Raw genomic sequence first — 19,196 nt, forward strand, 5'->3', positions numbered from 1 at the left:
TCAGAAAAGGGGAGCAGTAAATCTGAAGGCAATTTGTATCAAACCAATAACAGGGCTGGCTATGGGCTCCTAATTGGGTATAAATGGCAGAGTAGCAAATCTGCTTTCTATCAACATGTAAGGATCATAAAGGTTTTTTTTTTAATTCATTTTTTTAATTATCCTAAAGGTCAGAGTTCGCAAATGTGTTTGGAAAATGGGCTTGTTTATAGCAGGGGTAGAAGTAACTGTGTTTACATATCTAAATGTTAATGATCCATTTGCAGAACCTCTTTGAAAAGTCATGTCGTTTACCGGAGAAAGCAAACTACTAAAATGCTAATATAAATGCAATCGTATCTGGCAGGAAGGCAAACTACGTGCACATATTTTATTTTGTATTAAAATTTATTGCTGACTTTTTTTTTTAATTAATAGTTATGGGGCCACATTCCCAAAAATATATAATAAAAACACAACAGTCTGCCAAGCAAAACTGTCCTGGGGATATCTTCATTTTGCACCTGATTAACGTCACAGCAGTTCCAGTGTAAATAGTTACAGCCGGATCAATAGTGGTTAATGGAAAAATAAATGATGTTTTCTGATATGCATCCAAGGTAAGGTCTTGCTCCTCTTTGTGTCCACAAGTGCAGTGCAAGCTGTGTGGAACACAAATATATTTTTTTTAAAGTTGTTTAATTTGTAAAGGCAAGTCAGTATAAGCATGTTCTCATTAACTGCGCTGTAACTCACTATGAGTCATTTCAGCAAGCCCGGAAACTTGGGCATTAATCTTTCATAACCTCAGGGGAGCATCCTAATGTTTCAGGTCCCTGTCTTAAGAGAGCAGACCCAGTTATGGCTAAATTAGTCGTTTTTGTTGTTAATTAGGAAGTCTGCATTGAACCGGTAATAATTAGAATCCGTAACCTATCTCTGTTCACCAGGTAATAAAACCAGCTGGAGTTTTTGGAGCATTTTACAGAACAGTAATCCCCTTTTACCCACCTATGTGGAGAAACAACAGAAGTTGCATCTGTGTGCAAAATGCGATGCAGTAGCATAGATTGTTATTGATTGTTAGTGACGACTTGCCCAGTCAAGCCCAGTGCATTTAAAGCTCAGTTCTGGAGCTGTGCTTGAAAACATTAGGGTATCCTGTAGGATTGCGGTCTCCATTGAAGCTCATAATAAAATGAAGGAGAAGCCAGTGAGCTTGAACGAGTAGCCCTGCAGTGTTGAACTCACCATGAATGCATGTGTGTGAGCGGTACTGTGTGAGTGTGAGGGTGTGTGCGTGTGTGTGTGTGTGTGTGTGTGTGTGTCAGTGTGTGTGTGTGTGTGTGTGTGTGTGTGAGAGAGAGAGAGAGAGAGAGAGAGAGAGAGAGAGAGAGAGAGAGAGAGAGAGAGAGAGAGAGAGAGAGAAGGGCTGTTAGTTTGGTATTGATTTTAGGCAGATGTTGTGACACCCAGGCTGCAGATGGTTAGTTCAGCCAGTAATTGGAGTGCATTACCTCTCTACAGTACCCCACAGCACTGCCCTCCAGCTGCTGGCTATTGTGATGGAGAATCAGCACACAATGGCCAAGAGTGGGGAAGAACTATTCCGTTACTAGGATAAGACAATAGTTACTACAGCACCTCCTGTTGGCTAGAGGGGGTACTGTAATCGGAGAGCAGGGCAGGTGCAGACACAGTAGAGTCGGGCTGAACTTTTAAAACTAGAAAAATCTTAGTATTGTGCTATTTATTTATATACACCTCAAGAACCACTTATCCAACTGCGATCAAACTAGGGCATTGTTTTAGTCATTGATACTATCATAAAAAAGGGTCATATTCAACTGTACTGTTATTCAAGTAATCCCAGACCAGCTTCCTGAATAACAGCCTTTAGGAATTGCATCGAGCATGGGATCGGCTGGAAATTGATTCACATTGACAAAAACAACACAACCACAGGAAGTGTAACAGAACGGGTTTGCAGCGTGCTCCTGTGCCAGGCTGTAACGCACTGCCCTCTGCAGCATGTGGAGTTCTGCTGAACCTCTCATAGCAGCCCACCTTGCTCTGTCGCTCCCCTGCTTCGTTAAGCCCTCGGGGATGCTTCCGTGCGTGAAAAAGTTCTTTAGAAATGTAAGATTATAATTTGTGCTGGGAAGCTATCTATTGTGCCTTGTTCTAGCACTGCTAGAGATCCTGTTTCCAGACCCCAGATGGCTGCCTGCACCTATCCAGGTTGTGTTGAGGAGTGCTGCATACTTAAGGGATGAGATCTCCAGCTGTATATTAGTAGACCCTGTTATTGAAATATTCTTTTTAATGCTAACATGGGTTTGCTATTCGTTTTTCGGAACCACTGAAGAGTTGCTGATGAACTTATAAACGACTTCTTTTTTGAAAACACATTTCTATACTTCTGGATCTTCATAAAACAGCTTTAGACTGCTGTCTAGTTTTTACACATGTACGTTACTACACTCAAAAGAAAAAACAGGCAAGCATGTACTTTAGTGAATGTCTTTCAGCCAAGCGCGTGTTACTATAATAAAAACTGGAAGAACAACTTGTAATCAAATGTACCATCAGCTGCAGAGTTAAATATTCAGCGCGAGTATTTGGGCAGTCTGTTTGTGAAGAGCAAAACAGAAGTTCTGATAGTGTGATTAGGGTCCATGCCCAGATCCCCTGTTGCCAGGAGCCTGTCCTCTCTCCCAGGCGCTGTTAACCCCAACCCTGCTGGGCGGATTCCCTGAAACAGCAGTCACTGGCAGGCAAGCTTGAGGCTTGTTGCCCATTGTCCAATATCTTTGACACTGAAAAAATAGGCATTAAATAGTTATGGAAACATACCCAGGGCAGTAAAGGGTTAATATTATACCAACGGCAGTGAAAGTGCCAATACATGTGACTGCAGATTATTGAGGGATCTTAACCCATATTCAAAATGCTAAACTATACTATCAAATCAGTGACAAACGTTTCCACTAAAAATCTTTTTCAGTGCCGTCAGTGTGATATGGCATTCAAATGTTGGTCATTGAATTTATAATGTTTCTTTTAGTATTTCTAAACTATGCTATTTTTTTTAGCATTTATTGTAGTATACAGTATGAAACTACTGTATAATGTGAAAGATGCAGGGTCCCACAATCATGCTAATGTGACATTAAGCTGGAGGGATGCAAACTTTCTCTCTCGTAAAATGCAGCTTTCTTCAGAGTCAAAAAGGCATGCTCCTGCGTGGTTCTTCCGTGTTTGTTTTTCTTTCAATGGTGCGCCAAGAATGCCATAAATTGGCGCATAAACCAAAAGCATTTGCTGAGTTAGTATTAGATGAATGAATCATTCACAGATCAGGTCACAGACTAGAAAGCAGAATATACTGCAATATCGCAATCAATGATAATTTCTTTGAAATATACAAAGCAAGCAGGTGTTAGCGGGGGGGTGCCGGGCGGGGCGAAGCAGTTAAAGGGTTAATGCTGTCAGCAGCCCTTGGTAAATGTAAAGGCTCTTTTGGCTGGTCTGCTCCTATTCACTGTCCAATCTCCTATAGCAGGTTGGCACACATCTGCTGCAGTGACCGTGTCATCACCACAGGACTGCAGAGGCACAGAGCGGATCCCTACAGCAGACCCTCCGCCCCTCCATTCACTGTCTAATCCTGCTATTCAACCTACAGCTGGTCCCAATCGGCACATTCCAATCTCTTTCACTTGATTTAACTCTGTTTGTTAGTGGCGTACAATCGGGACATTGTGAACAATATGTGCGTGTGTGAGTGGAGGTGTCTGTAAAGCAAGTCAACAAGCTATTGTGTCGTTTTTATCAGTGGTCCAAGGCTGCTTTTCTTTTGAATCAGATGTAACCGCGACAGTACTCATTCAACCTCTCCACCCCCACAAACAAACATGTGTATACTTCATACTTACAGCTCGACTGTCTATATAGAACGTCTCGCACCTTCTGCTGCCTGTGCTAGTCTCTGCTTTATGTGGCTTGTTGATACACTGCTGTGGGAAGGCTCCTGTTTAAATTTGTAAGCACTCTCTGGCAGCTGCGCACCTGAAGCACTGCCGTATAACAATGGCCCATTGTATGAAGGGTTCTTGTGCTTGAGTGGAATTTCTTACCCTTAGTGATGCCTACACGCCAGCCCTCAGCACTGGGTAAAGGAGTCTTCTCTGTCCTCTGCTATGAAAAGCAAGTCTGTGTTGAAGAGTCACCCACAGGCCCTTTCCCCCCAGCTGCAGCATGACAGCCGCCGGTTGCACGTGCGCCTAGCCTTAGCTGAAATAAAGCACCTCTGTCAGGGGCTGCTGGCATGCTGGCGTGGTGTTATCTGGAGGGTGGTACAGACTCACTGCGCAGTACCTTGTAAAAAAAAAAGAAAAACTATTGAGATTTCAAGAGATGCGTTGGGTTGGAGGAACTGTTCATTTTGATCCTCACTTTTTTTTTTCTTTTTCGCTTGCATTGTGATGGCTGGCATTCCTCAGTTATTGTTAGTGCACAGTGAAAGTAATTCCCTCAAAATGATTACAATAATAATTAACCTAATTTGATTTGATCTGCTACTGGTAAAAATGGACCCCAGCGACTGCTGTGGATTTTAAAGTTCTGATCATCCCAATCTCCTATATTCCTTCCCCCTGTCCTCGGTCACAAAGTCAAGGACCAGAAAACAATTCAAGTGTCTGAGAACACACTGTCATGGTCTAATCTTCTTTTGGTACCATTTTAGAGTGCTTTCTTTCAGCTTTTGAGATTCTGTGTTTTTCAATGGTTTATTACTGTAAATTTAAACGTCATGCACAATTCAATGTAGCTGCGCCTAGCACATCGTAAAACACTTCAGAGTTAGTGAGCTGTGGAGGGATGGTCTGGACCTGCTCTTGTTTTTTGTTGTGTGAGTCTGTTTGATTATGTATTTTGTAATACTGCATGTCTTGATAGTTTTCTCCATGGAACATGAATTCCTTTAAACCCACGTCTGCCAGTGCAATGCTTCGAGGATCGGGGCTGCATTTGTTTCCCACACACTCTGTCTCTCTGTGGTATGTGCGTTTATCATAAAAGAGAGGCACTTACGGGAAAACACTCTGCTTAGCCCTTTTACTATACCTCTGGTATCAGCTGCTTCCAAGACAGCACAGTGCGATGGGATTTGAAAGAGTATTAATCAATGTAAAACTTTCAGTTTGCAAATAAAATATCTTAAATGAGTGCTTGCCAATAGCTACCCACATGTTGTGGCTGCTGTACTACCGGAGCGAAGAAGCCAGGAGGCTGCATTGAAAAGTCAACAGGAAGTTGTTTTCTTTGTTTCCTGTGTGGATGTTTGAACTATAACTGAAACAACTCACTTCATGTAATTTAGTTCCCTTCTCATGAATTCAACCGGTGTGAAGATTTTTAAATGCTGCGACTTGGTCATTTTACTCTATGGGGGAGAGGTCAAAAACGACTTGTTTCATCGACGTTAACATCCCTGTCTTGAATTCGGGCCAGGTTTGGTGTACCTATTGTATGATGCACATATTTAGAGGAACTCTTGACCGCACTATGATGATGTTCTGATTCTGAATATGAGCAGCATACGGCTCAGGGAAGTGAATAGTTAAGTTATTCATAAAAAAAACAAAACAATGGAGGGGCTTTAGGGTTAAAGCCAACAGTGTAATTATATTCCCCTGACTTTTGGGGTAGTAATGTTGCCCCCCTCCAAAATGGCTAATGGTTTAACCCCTCACTGCGTTTGCCACAAAGAAATAACAGTAACTCGTTGGCCTGTACCAGTGGCATAGGGGGCGTTGTTTTTCTCACTGCAGGCTTGTATTAAAGAAAAAAAGAAAACAAGCATTTCATTCATGCTGAGTTGTAGGGTTGAGTTGTTGCCAGCGAAAAAACCCACATTCTGGATGTCAGAGGCATCAAAAATTTGAGACACGCTAAATAAATAGTGGATGGTCAGTTTGTTAATCAACAGGAGTGAGGGAATGGGAGGAAGGCAGTGTGGCCATGTGGTCAGAGGTGAGGGACTTGGGAGACAGTGTAGGCTTGTGGTAAAAACTGAAGGCCTGAGAGGCAGACAGTCTATCATTTTAGACTCATGCCAGTCAGGATTTGACCACTTCACTCCTTTCTGAGACAGGAAGTGCAAATCACCCCCATTTAAACCGTCATTTTAAGAATCATCTCCACTATTTCTCACACTTCCAGTCTGCCCTTCCCTGTGCATCAGGAATCACGGTTTCAATAATGCAATACACTTCCCCCTTTGAAATAGTCCCTAATGCATAATTGTCATTAGTCATGACAAGCTTATACAGAAAGTGCGGATGGTAGACGCACCAGGCTCGTCAGATTGATGATATGCAATTGATTTTTATTGTGGCAGCTTTGTTCTGGATAGACACCAACCTCAAGAAAATGGTTGGAGGTGAAGGGGTCAAGCCAGGTGCTGTGACATGCCCTGTGCTATTGAAGGACTAAGAGAAGCAGTGTGATCCTCCAGGCATCTTGCTTCCTTCATGGAACTGGGGAGGGGCCAGTGTCTGCATGCTCTGCCTTTGTGTGCGGAAGGCTGGAGCTCATTCATTATTCATGAGGTGGTGGGGAGGGACAGAGGGACAGAGAACCGGAGAGAGAGAGAGACAGTGTTGGTGTATGTGTGTAATGTAACAGAGAGTCACAGAGGTGATAGATAAAACAAGATATAGTCCCACTGACAGACAGCATCTTCTAGATTCGAACAATCAGGGTCCAGCCCAATACCTGGATTCTGAGTCATCTGAAGAATTGTTAAGGACAATTATTACTGCCGTTTCAGTACATTTGGAAGGATTTCTCCAGTTGAAGATGGTTCAACCCTGGGGAGAAATGTTTTTAACCTAAAACGAACAAGCGGTATATTTCAATTTTTTTTTCTTCACTCGTATGGAATGGCTTGTGTTAATATTAATACAAAGTTTGTTGTTGGCGAGAGATGTGGTTCATATGGGGAGTGTTTGTTTCCTTGTGTGTGAGACAGTGTGTCTGTTTATATGTGCAAGTCCCTTTGTAACACATCATTTTGTATCGTGTGGCAGACGGAGAGATCAGATATCAAAAACCGCCACTGTTATTGATGCATCTATTGAGGTGTTTTGAAATGCTAACATTAAACATGATTGATGTTTGTTAGACATTTAAAATAAAAAGGTCTGGTATTTACTTTTAAAGTATGTGGATATTATTATTCGTCCATTCATTATTATTATTATTATTATTATTATTATTATTATTATTATTATTATTATTATTATTAATCAGAAATTAAATATTACGTACAGTTTTTGTTGTTAAAAAGATCACATTTCTATACTGTCTGTGCCATGTTTTTGTTTGGAAAGGAATGGTTGTATTTTTTGTCAGTTGTTCTTTGTTGAAACACCAGTATTCTACTGGGACATCTTTTTTCTTATGGTGCTAAGAGACGGTTACATGACAGATCTTAAAGGTTATCTCAACGGTAAAGTGCTCACTAATTGTAAATGTTGGTTAGTTGAGTCTAGTAACCAGCACTGTTGATTGGTGCAGTGTGTTGTTGTCCATTGTCATCAATGTATTGTTCGATCACCAACATCTGTCTGTTAATCCTTGAAGAGGATTGCATTTAATGTCTTACTCTCCAGTATCCATTAATAACACGGGAAAGGCAGTTGATCTCCCGAAGTCTGTCCTCCAGTCTGTCCAGACAAAATGACAATAACTCTTTGGGGTTGCCCAGCTTCAAGTGCCTCCAGCCTTGGGCCATTTGAATTTATTTCATTATAATTTTCTATGTAGCTTCAAATTACATTTTCTTTTTATCTCTAAGGTATCATTTTTGTTTTATGTTTGCAATGATTTCTAATGTTTTTATTGCAGTGATTAGTCTGAGTTACAGTGCTTTGACAAGGAGATCAGGAGCTGCTCTTTGGTTCTAGATGTCTATCATAGACATATGTAACTTACTTACACTTAGGCAGAGCTAGCCGAGGTTACATCAATCAATGGCCGGCAATTTAACTCAAGATCAGCTCCTGAACTCAGGTTTAAGCACCTTAACACAGGTAAGAAATGTGATGTCCTGGTCCCAGTGTCTTAGGGTTATAATCTGATAGCCAGGTGATGGACTGGGCCAGTGCTACGTGTTATCTTCTGTTTGTGTTCTTGCTGTCATTTGCACACAGTGTACGCCTGTACTTCTGCAGAGTGCAAAGCTGAGGCTGCATGTATTTTTAGTAAGACTCAGTAAGGAGAGAGCTTTCTCTCTGTGTAGAGATGAATCTTCACTGATATGACAAGCCCGAAAGCTAGACAGTGGTTCTGATGTGGCTCGACTTCCTTTGCACGGAGCTGGTTAAGAGGAGATGGGAGATTTAATGTGTGTGTGTAGTGGAAAAATAGTGCCTGTTTTTGGAAGCATTAAGCAGTGTTACAGGGAATTATTACACAGTCCTGGTAATTGTTTATCTAATGTGCCTCTTTATGGAGACATTCAGACAAGTTTTCCTCAGGATCATTTTAGCGCACATTTTGGAATCACCTGAAGAAAAACGGATTTGAACACACCACCCTTTGGTTAGTTCATGTTTTCTGATTCAGAGCTGAAGTTCGTTACTGACTTGCGCAATTAAATATGTGATTTATCAGTTTGAAACCACATTTTGTAGCTTATACATCTGCCTTCAGCATTCAGTCATGAGGAGGCTGACACATCATTTCTCAGTCAAGCATAAAACACTTGTACCCCCATGTTGATAAATGAATGTCTTTCACTAGTACTGCCTCGTTGTGCAGTTATATATTTCACTGACAAGATGGATTTTGTGGCTTAGACTTTTGCTTTCAATATCCAGCCGTGATCCAGGTGAGACAGCAATTCTGGAAAGAGAAACTTCCATCATTCCGGGTTCAAACCCAGCTAGTTCAAGAACCCTTCTCCGAGTCTATTAATCGATTGTTACTTCATGTGTTAATTCATACCTATCAATTAAACTCAAGGTAAAACGTGAAGTGGCTGAAACTGCTAAGCAATGGGAGTTTTATTTCCATCCCGGTAACTGTAAGGTACATTTTATAAGGGTCTGATTAACCCATTTGTCACAGCATAGCCATCCCCTCTCAAAGCCCAGAGGGAATGTGTTACTGTTAATCTCCACCTCTTGTTCGTGGCTCTTCACCAATTATGGCTCGCATCCCTTTGTCTTTGTAAAGCTGGCTACCGCCTAGGGGGGGGCAGCTTGCCAAGAGCTGATGGGAGCCACGGAATGTTGTTAATCACCATGGAAACCACAGGCAGGTGGACTGAGCCAGACAAATGAGGCCCAGCAACAGTTCCTGTGTCTACTGGAGACTCTGCGTGACAAAGGGGTTAACTAGCCTTCGACAAATCACCATCGTCTGCATTTGTAACCGACTGCTTCTTTTTAATTTGCAGTACACAGCGCTGAGCTTGCCACATCCTCCTATCTGGACTGTATATATTTTTTATTCTAATAATAATAATGACGATAAGAAGGAAAATGATTAAAACATTTTTTTTTTAAGACAAAAAAAGAACTTGACTGTCACCCAGAGTATCACCTGGTAATAAAAACACTTCCGTTTCAAAAAACTCTTCGGCATTGATTTAAACGAAGTCACATTTAGCCGCTCCCTTCCCCTTATCTCTGTTTAATTTTGTCTCTGATTCCCCCGAGACAGGTATTTCTATATCTCCCTAGGGTCTTGTCTTGTAGGCTGAACAATAATGTTTTATCTCCTCAGCTGTATGATATGCAGCTGTATCTAGCTGGTTAAAAGCCCATTGCCTGCCTCTCCTGATTGCATCCTTCTGCCTGCGTGAATAATGGGGATCTACACGTGCCCCCCCCGCCAGCGTATACAAACACATTCCCTCTGGGACTTTTAATACCCCAACTGGGGTTGGCAAGGCAACTGGCAAGCAGATCAGAGTGGTGTTGAAGGAGAGAGGTCAATAGCTGAGTGTGTGTGTGTATCTTGTATTATGTCTGAATGGTAATTGGGTCCATTGTTTATCAGGGTTGTATCTTGTGTTCATGAAGCAATGTTCATTGCAGTGTTTGTTGTTTGCATCCAGTGGTGGGTTTTTGTGCTTGTTGATTGATGCTTTATTGATAGATGATATAGACTTTTGTTTAAAATTTAATTTTTCAAATTGTTCCCCCTATAGTTACAACACTGATTTGCAGCTTAGGGCTAAGCCCGGCATTGATGCTTTTGGAAACTTGACAACAAGCACTTAAATTTGAGTCCTGTAAAGACAAGCAAATCCGGGGCCTGTTTCAACACCAGGAATCTTACACAATGCAGTGGTGCTGTGTGTAATGAACGCATGTGGCAGATTAATGAATGGTTCTGTTTAATCCTGTGCTGCAGTCCTGGGTGGAGCTGGAAGGGTTAAGTCCAGTTTTACTGAGTCATTGCAGCATGACAGAGGTGAGGACCTGTCAAGGTCTTGCGCTGCGATTCTTGCGTCTGATCTGTGAATGCGTGTTGGCAGCAGTGTAGGAGACTGGAGCCGCCGAAAGCAAGACTTTTAACCACTTGTCATGATGCCCGAAGTTTGAGTGAGAAAAAGGAGGCCAGAGTGTGGGGGGGTGAAGAGGGGGTCAGGACTGCAGGCAGCTTCTCAGAAGTGGGGGGGTGCCGAGGTCATGAATATTTTAGGATAATTCTGTTATAGAATACGTAAGTATACAATGGCTGTAAATGTTCAGAATTAAATTATTAAAGACTGTAGTATCAGGCAGACCAATTGAAACTCATTAAATGTAAAACATTCCTGTAAGCCCTGCCCCTCCCCCAATAATTAAGGATTCTCATGCCATCCTTTTCACACACACACTCAATTCAATTCCATTACTCAATTCAATTCCATATTACTTTAACCACACCACAATTAAGCAGGTATTTTCAGAGCATTCCATTAATGAAAACAAGATGCATTAAGAGACCCTTGTGCCTCTTCTCTGCATCAGCATCTCCTGCATCCTGTCTTTCAACCTCTTTCTTAAAGTAGGTCATTCTGCAACAGCGATTGATTGCTCCTGTCAACTCCCAGCACTCTACCCCTCCCTCAGATCTCACCTTCTCAGGACCCTGGGATCTCGGTTCCTAGGGATTCTGTCCATAAATCCTCCTTCCCCCTCTCTATTATCAGGATTCTGTTCTAAGAGAGAATTTCCCATTTGCACCTTTTATAACTAAACATTTTTAAATGGGAGACACAGATCAAGGTGTTGCACAAAAGGCCCAATTACAATAATACACATACACTAGAGCAACTGGAAATAAAACCGAAAATAACCAAATTAGTTTCATTGAGACCGTGTCCAATTCATTATACACACTATCAGGCAGCTCCTAAAACTAAACTCCTAAATAAAGCTGCCATGCAGTCACTTTCATAGTTGTACATTGAAGTACATGTCTGATGGACATAGTCCTTTCAAAATACATACCAATAAAAATAAACTACTATTCCTAACACTGCATTATATATATATAACCGTGCTTCTGTGTATTTTTTGTAAGTTCAAAGTTAAAGGTAATTCCTGAAAGCCCAATATAGACAGTGAACAGGAAACAGCATTGTTTTAGTGGAGTGATGGGAGGGAGGTACTCTAGAAGGGAGCTGGAATAAGCTTTTAGTGAACCTCCATCTGATGTCCAGAAAACTTAAGAAAAGCAAAGACCCAGAGTTGAGGTCATCTGTGTGGAGACAGTGGGAGGGGGGGGGGGGGGGGGGGGCGGATTACAGCCCCCCTCAATTCACAGCTGGAATAATGCATATTGCAACGCTGTTGTTAATGTGTCCCAGCCACTCATCCCTCGATCCATTCTGGTGTTTATCTCTGAGTCCATTATCCATCATTGTACCCATGCATTAGACAGGTAATTGATAGATGTCAGATGTTAGGTAAGCGTGATAGTGACCAATAACAGGGAGGGTGAGTAATACCCTATTCACACTAACCATATTATGCACAATCATAAATGAAGTGAAAGGCAGTCGTGTGGCTTCAGCGTGTGTTTATTGCGCATTATTAGGGTAGTGTGGCTAGGTTATAAGAATCCTATTATGTTTGACTAGCTGACAGCTTTGTGAGTTTATGCATTATTAGTGTACCTTATGTTCATTCTGGATGCGCCTTGCATTCGGTAATATTTTATATTGAATGGGGAAAATGCTTTTTTATGTTCATGATAACACGTTGATTGGGGAAGGATCAAAAACAGTACCGAATCTAATGCCAGCTAAAATATTTTAACCCCATAAATCAAACATAGAGTATGTCCTCTTTTAATTGGCTGATTCACAAGCTAATTAAGTGATTGCCTGGGTGCTTCCTGCAGTCTATTGGTTGACAGTGCGGTCTCTACAGTCCCGGCAAGTCAATGGAGTGGTGCTGTGGGTGGGTGCAGCTGAAGTAACAGTGTTTTTTCACAGATAATTAGGCGCTGTGCCAGTGCTGTTGAATTCAAAGTGACAGAAGATACTGATGCCTGACCCTGCTGGATCACTGCTTCTTTTCTAGTTAAAGTGCCACTTTCTCAAGCTAGCTTCAGTGGGAATTGAAGGCTAATCATTTTGTAGTCAAGACAGATCCGTTGACATTTACATCTCATTTCCGGGAAAACAACTGAAACACACCTTTCTTTCTCTCGCGCTGTTTGATAAGGCATGAGCTTTCTCTAGAACTGTGCAGCGATTTCGGTGTGGGAAATGCAGATTTGCTGCAGTTACAGTATCTGGCCACCCGGAGACACTGGGGTCTATTTTACTGATCAAAACAGCAGCAGCCCTCATTACATCATTAAAGTTTAACAGACGGGTAAAGTTATAAACTTGTACTGTTGAATTTTGATTTTCACAACATTGTCCCTTAGCTAATTCTTTATCAGTGGCCATATTACAATGTTTAGCCATTGGTGGCACTGTGTGCTATTCAAAATAACATTAGGGGAATATAGTACATAACAGTGAAAATATATCTGGATCTGGATAGAATTGTTATCTTGAAACTGCTGACAAGCAGGGCAGTCACAGGCTGCCGCACTGAGAAACTGACAAGAATGCTTATTCTCAGAACGGAGTTCGTCACAGAGGAAGTGCTGACGACCGGCTCAATATAAGAATGATCAAGTGCACCTGGCATACGTGGGGACAGGGTCAGTGAAAAAGGCAGCGGATGACCTCTGGTGTTTGCAGTGACTTTAAGCAACTATTCTTGTCCTTATATCAATGAACGTGGTTGAATGATGCTATTGTTTTCAGCCTTGTGTGTCACCCCTCATTGTAAGACAATGCCGGACTGTTTCGTTGGGTACGTCCTGTTCGCTAGAGGCTGGCTGAGCTGCTCAAACGCGTAAACACAGGCGTCCGGCTGAATGCCATTGTGATGTCAGACTGCCATGTCACTCTGATTGGAGCAGGAGAGGTTGAGGACAGTAGCAGGCTGCGACTCTCTTCCAGGGGTAGAGAGTCGTGCACTTTCTGACCAACAAGGTCAAGGGTTGGACAAAAAAAAAACAGAACCCCCTACAGGAAGTTCACCCTTCTGTGTAAATGAATCCCCGCCATGTATTCTGTATCAAAGATTACTGATCAGGAGAAGCAGTCTCAAGAGCAGCGTTCAAGCGGAGGGTGTCAAAGCCAGTGCGTAGCAGAGTAACACAGAGAGGTTCAGACAGTTTCCCAGCACTGACGGCAACGCTGTTTGTCTGTTGTTTGAGTTGTCAAAGGCAGCTGGTTTTGATTTTGTTTGCACACTCCGAAGGGTTTTATTTCAGTGTTATCTTTGGGGCTAAAGTGATGCAGACTCTCGTTTGAAGAGGAGCCCTGTGTTTTGACTTGCAGGGTCATTGTGTGGCAACAGTTTGAACAATGAGGGGCCTGTGAAAAACGGGGAGAAATGTCAGCGAGCACGCCGCGGGGAGTGCATGCCAGCGCAGAAACCAAAAACATGAGCTCATCATTGCTAATAAATTAAAGGCAGCACCGCAGTCTGGTTGTTTCTACAGAGGACAAGGTGACTGTGGTTATATCACTTAGTGACGTGGAAGAACTGAGTTATCATTTTAGACTGAACTGTCGTGATTGTAGGGGTACCAGGTTTTCTTCTGATGGTAATGGCACTGTGCTGTCAGCAGGGGGGGCAGTAGTGGATTTGAGAGCTGCCTGTTGGGATCCTTCCAGCAATAATACATGACACAAAAGGAAAGGCCAGAGCTTTTAAGCAACAATGCAGAACATACTCTTAATCCCTGTATTTTCATGCATTCCGTGTTCTTAGGGAAAGTTGGCATTGTCAGCTTGTGTTGATGTATTGTTGGTGATTCTCCAGTAACTAAATGTCCGTTTAAAGTAACGAGCAAACAGATGTTTATTAAGAAAACAATTATTTCACAATAACATTCAACTTTTGGAGCGCAAAGATCGTTGTGCATTGAGAGCTGAGGTCGCAGCTCCTCGAGGAGGACAGTAAACTGTTGGTTTTAGTTCCAAAGAGACAGTCTCCTATTATGTGGTATTGCCAACCACTGAGCATTACACAATGCTGTGTTTTATAGTCGCATTGTAGAACAAAGCAACACAGAACTCAAAACCACAGCCAAAGGCAATAAGCAACGTAGCCCACAACAGCTCTTGTTGTGGTTTGGTACTGGAGTGAACGTTATTCAGAAATCTGTCTCCGAGCAGTCATTTCATGACTTGTGGACCAGTATCTGAGATCCTCAGGCACCATTACACACTGTGGATGCTGAATGAAAATGGACCTGAAGGCTTCAATTTGTTTCTTTTACTTTGTATCATATCAAATAGGAATGTCTTTGTATGTATAACAAACCGTTGTGTCTTTTCATGGGTATGTAATAATAATCCAAACCACAGATACTCCCCCTGCTGGGCACTAAACACAATACACCTGTTGGGCTCTCTCCCCCAGCTCCAATAAACCGATCATCTGCTGCATGTATTAAAGTGTTCTATCATAAACTGTAGTTATTTTTTTTCAATTAAGCATGCATTTCTGTTTATTCCAGGTGACATTAACGAAGGAAATTGTTCAAACCTTATCAGGATATCAGGACTTTATCTGCACCCTGAATTTTTGGTAAGGATATATTTTTTTAAATATTTTGTTAGGGTGAGAAAATTTACAGCTTTATCACAATGCAAATTGCAATGCCTGAAGCATGGAGAAAGGGTGTTCCCTCCAGTCCAGGGTAAGCTTGAGGCATGGAGACTGAAATGTTCCCTCACCCCCTATGAGAAAGGGTGTTCATACCAGTCCAGGGCAGGCTTGAGGCATGGAAACTGAACTGCTCCCTCCCTCTAAGAGAAAGCTGATCCCGCCAGTCCAGGGCAGGCTTGAGGCATGCTTGCAGGGCAATTTGGAAAAATGCACATTACCACAGCCTGTACTATCCCTGTGTATGCCTTTCATGAGCTCAAGTTATTATAGAAGACAATAATATAAAGGTAATTTAAATTGAACCCAATGCTAATTGTTGCTTTTGGTTTAGGGCACTGTCTATGGCTTGTCTGTGAGCAGGGTATAGGCTCTCGCTATAGGCACGGTGCATAGTTTACCAGTATAATGGAGCACACAGGGGGGGTGTTTAGGATAGCTCCCCCTGTAACAAGCCTGTTTTGTTGGGGACTGTGGCTCTGTCAGCCCCTGTGGTGGGAAATGTCTGGTGTCTGAGAGCTGAGGGCTGATGGAGGTGACTAATGCTGTGTGATGCTCACAGACGTATTTATAGAACAGGAGTGTGGCGCTGAGGGGTCTGGGTGCTATGGAGCTGTCGCTACGGAGACCACTGACTGACAGCTGCACAGTCTGAGTTAAGAAACGAACGATGAGTGACGGACATCGCCAGCCCAGAGTGACAACACAACAAGTTGTACCGAGGCAAAACTTAGAGGAAACTAAGTCATGCAGACAGATGTTTCTGAAATCTGCTACAGGGGTCAAACCTGGACCAGGTCATACAATACAGTTGCTCTATTGCATAGTTAAAGGAGAGTTTGCTTGCTTCCACTTCCAGCAGCTTTTTGCTTTATACCAAATTACGGTTGTGTCAGCCTGGCTTTGTGTATTTCTAGAGAGTTAGTCTGCTAATCCTAATGCAGGATATCATAGCTTTATCAATGTGGACTAGAGCATCACTTCACCACTCGGATTCTAATATCTTAAAGCAAGAATACTCCCCCACTCCAGAGTGGATGGATTTGTGTCCGTAAGATCCCATTGTAACCCAGTGCATTATCTTGAAGAAGAAAGCCTAGCAGGCACTTTATCAGCCCAGAGTATTAACTGCAGTGGTTCTGGGAGAATATTGAACAGGTGCCCTGGTGCAGCAACACACTAGTACAGATACAGCAGCATGGTTCATAACATAGTAAAAAGAAAAGCATTAACATTAATGTATTATGAATTAGTTTTTTGAAGGGTACCCATTGTATGTATTTGAATGGTAGCAGTGTGTAATTTTAATCCCCCAGCAGAGATAATGTGTAGTGGATGTGCCTGTAGGTATTGACTGTACCAATCCAATTGAGTCTACAGCAGACCTTTCATTATTCCATTCTTTACATACTGGGTACTTTCTCATGATAGTACTGACACCCTGAATGTGTTAAGATTCATGGCGGGGGTATGTATGCTGCGTAGTATTTGCTGATCGTGTTTTTAGTTTTAGAAACTGCCCTCGCAAATTGAATTTAGTAAATATTTTACAGGGTGTGATTTATCACTGTGATTGTGTTTGTGTCTAGCTGTCTTAAGACCAGTATTTTTAATACAGTGACCCCACCTCCACAGAGACTCACCTCGTATAGGGCAGCTCAGTTCCCTGTGCTCCAGCCCAGGCTGGGGCTCTCTCAGTGCCACCGGCCTCTCTGCTGTCCCGGACCGGTCCTTGGCACATCTCCTGAGTGACAGCTGGGACTGGCAGTGCGCTCCTGGCAAAGTCACACCAGGACGGCTCCTATCAGCCCTGCAGGGGGCGAGGGTGGATATCAGGAACGTCAAAATCCTTAACAGCACCCGTGACTCAGATCGGTGGCAGAGCCTTAACGCACTCGTTCCCGAATAAAAGATACAAGTTTAGCCTGGTGATTTGATGCTTATACATAATTACCAGTGCTTTGTCATGCTTGCCTGTGCTTTAATATGCTTTCGCTGGTTTTGCACATTCATCCATTACGTGTTACAGCTTTAATAATACACAAGGCACGCATGCACATTTTGCAGCTAATGCCTTCATTACACGTATGAAGAAACATTCATCCACGTGACTTTATTCTGGTGTAAACCCTTTGCTTTTACATTTTACATTTCACACCTTTGTATACAGGTTTCATAGAGAAAACAAGCTGAGCCATTTAAAACTGATGAAGGCGCTAGCTGAAATGTTTGCTGGCTTGCCGTTGTATCTCATAATTTTTGTTGGAGTGTTTTTGAATTGATGGATGTGTTGAGGAAACAAGAGAAAGGAGAAGGGTGGGAGATAAACAGCAGGGAAAACATGAATAGACTTCAAGTGTCTCCAGCAGTCCCCTCCCTTGAACATCATGCAGCGTGGATACAGACTTCTTGACGTGACCCTCACTGACCCAGAAAGACAACTTCCCAGGGGGACAGCCAGCTAGGCAGCCATCTTGAACTGATAATGGAAAAAGAGAGAATTTGTTTAACCCTTTAACCCCCTGCCCTCTCAATCTTCATTTTTGTGACATAGTGTTCTTTTCAGATCTAAGAAACAACAGTACAAAGTCAACAACAGCTTCCCAGGCCTCTACATTGCACTCAGAGTTTTGTAGAGATGCGTTCATTCCATTTTATTTGGAACACTGTAGTGCTGTTTTACAAATCCACAGTTCTGCTGATATCACCATGTAACAATTTTTTTTTTTTTTTTGGTTCCTGGGTAGTAAGTGTTATTTCCTAATTGCTTATGCCTCAAAAGTATAGAAAATGGCTATTATTCCCCACAAACTTTGCTTTTGTGACCAGGACAGTGATATTTTGAAATTTACCTATTTTCCAGAACATTCCAGATAGATTCAGTGCTGAGTAAACTTGGAGTAACTTCTAGAACTTTCTAGAACTTTCCAGTAATATAAATAGTAGTATAAATACAGGGGCCTTAAGCCCACCAGTTCAGTTTAGTTCCAGCTGCCTAAGTGGATACATATCTGCATTTTTCTGAGATGGCATCAAGGTCATAGGAGACTTCAAAATGGTGGCATTCCTGATGGGTCTCCAAGGCGGTTTTAGCAAGTTTCCCTGCTATCTTTGCATTTGGCACAGCAGGGACACCAAGGCGCACTACCACAGGCGGGACTGGCCACAGCGGACCAAGTTCTCTGTGGGGAGGAACAACGTCAAGTGGGAGCCACTGGTGGACCCCCGGAAGGTGCTGATGCCACCACTGCACATCAAATTGGGCCTTATGAAACAATTTGTCAGAGCTCTAGATAAGGAGTCGGCAGCCTTCAAGTACCTTCAAGACTTCTTCCATAAGCTGTCTGAGGCAAAGGTCAAAGCCAGTGTCTTCGTCGTACCACAGATAAAGAAGATCCTGGAGTGCAATGAATTCCCCAAGAAGCTCACTAGTAAGGAGAAAGCGGCTTGGAACAGCTTTGTCGCAGTGGTTCGGGGCTTCCTGGGCAATCACAAGGCCGAAAACTATGTGGAGCTGGTTGAGACTCTGGTGAAGAACTACGGCACTATGGGCTGTAGGATGTCCCTCAAAGTCCATATCCTTGATGCTCATCTTGATAAATTCAAGGAGAACATGGGAGCGTACTCGGAGGAGCAAGGTGAGCGCTTCCACCAGGATATACTGGACTTTGAACGCCGCTACCAAGGACAGTATAACGAGAACATGATGGGAGACTACATTTGGGGGCTGATTCGTGAAAGTGATTTACAGTATAATCGTAAATCTCGAAAAACTACTCACTTCTAAATCTTTTGTAGTCATTTTTGTATTATACTTTAGTATAAATACATGTTAATTTGGATTCATATGTTGTTTTTTCTGACTATGTGAACGAAAAGACACAAATTCGCCCGTTTTCTCATTGGAAATAGGTAAATTTCAAAATATCACTGTCCTGGTCACAAAAGCAAAGTTTGTGGGGA

General features: G+C 42.5%; 1 protein-coding gene across 31 annotated transcripts in view; it reads left to right on the top strand.

The window, feature by feature from the left end:
- Window positions 1-19,196, top strand: part of LOC117426531 (neurofascin-like) — a 66,372-nt gene that overhangs the window by 3,935 nt on the left and 43,241 nt on the right. For 27 of the 31 annotated variants that reach the window (XR_009309256.1, XR_009309257.1, XM_059003585.1 and 24 more), the window contains exon 2: window positions 15,085-15,155. The exons of 1 other annotated variant lie outside the window; for it this stretch is intronic. Coding sequence is in view for 24 of the 30 variants with exons in the window: in XM_059003585.1 (XP_058859568.1) it covers window positions 15,085-15,155 (71 nt within the window). In the remaining 6 variants the exon portion in view is untranslated. Of the gene's footprint in view, window positions 1-6,624; window positions 6,895-15,084; window positions 15,156-19,196 lie in introns of those variants that run through there. 3 more of the 31 variants (XM_059003601.1, XM_059003607.1, XM_059003603.1) reach the window with 3 other exon arrangements.

The sequence above is a fragment of the Acipenser ruthenus genome, chromosome 29 (assembly GCF_902713425.1).
Source record: "Acipenser ruthenus chromosome 29, fAciRut3.2 maternal haplotype, whole genome shotgun sequence".
Taxonomy (NCBI): Eukaryota; Metazoa; Chordata; class Actinopteri; order Acipenseriformes; family Acipenseridae; genus Acipenser; species Acipenser ruthenus.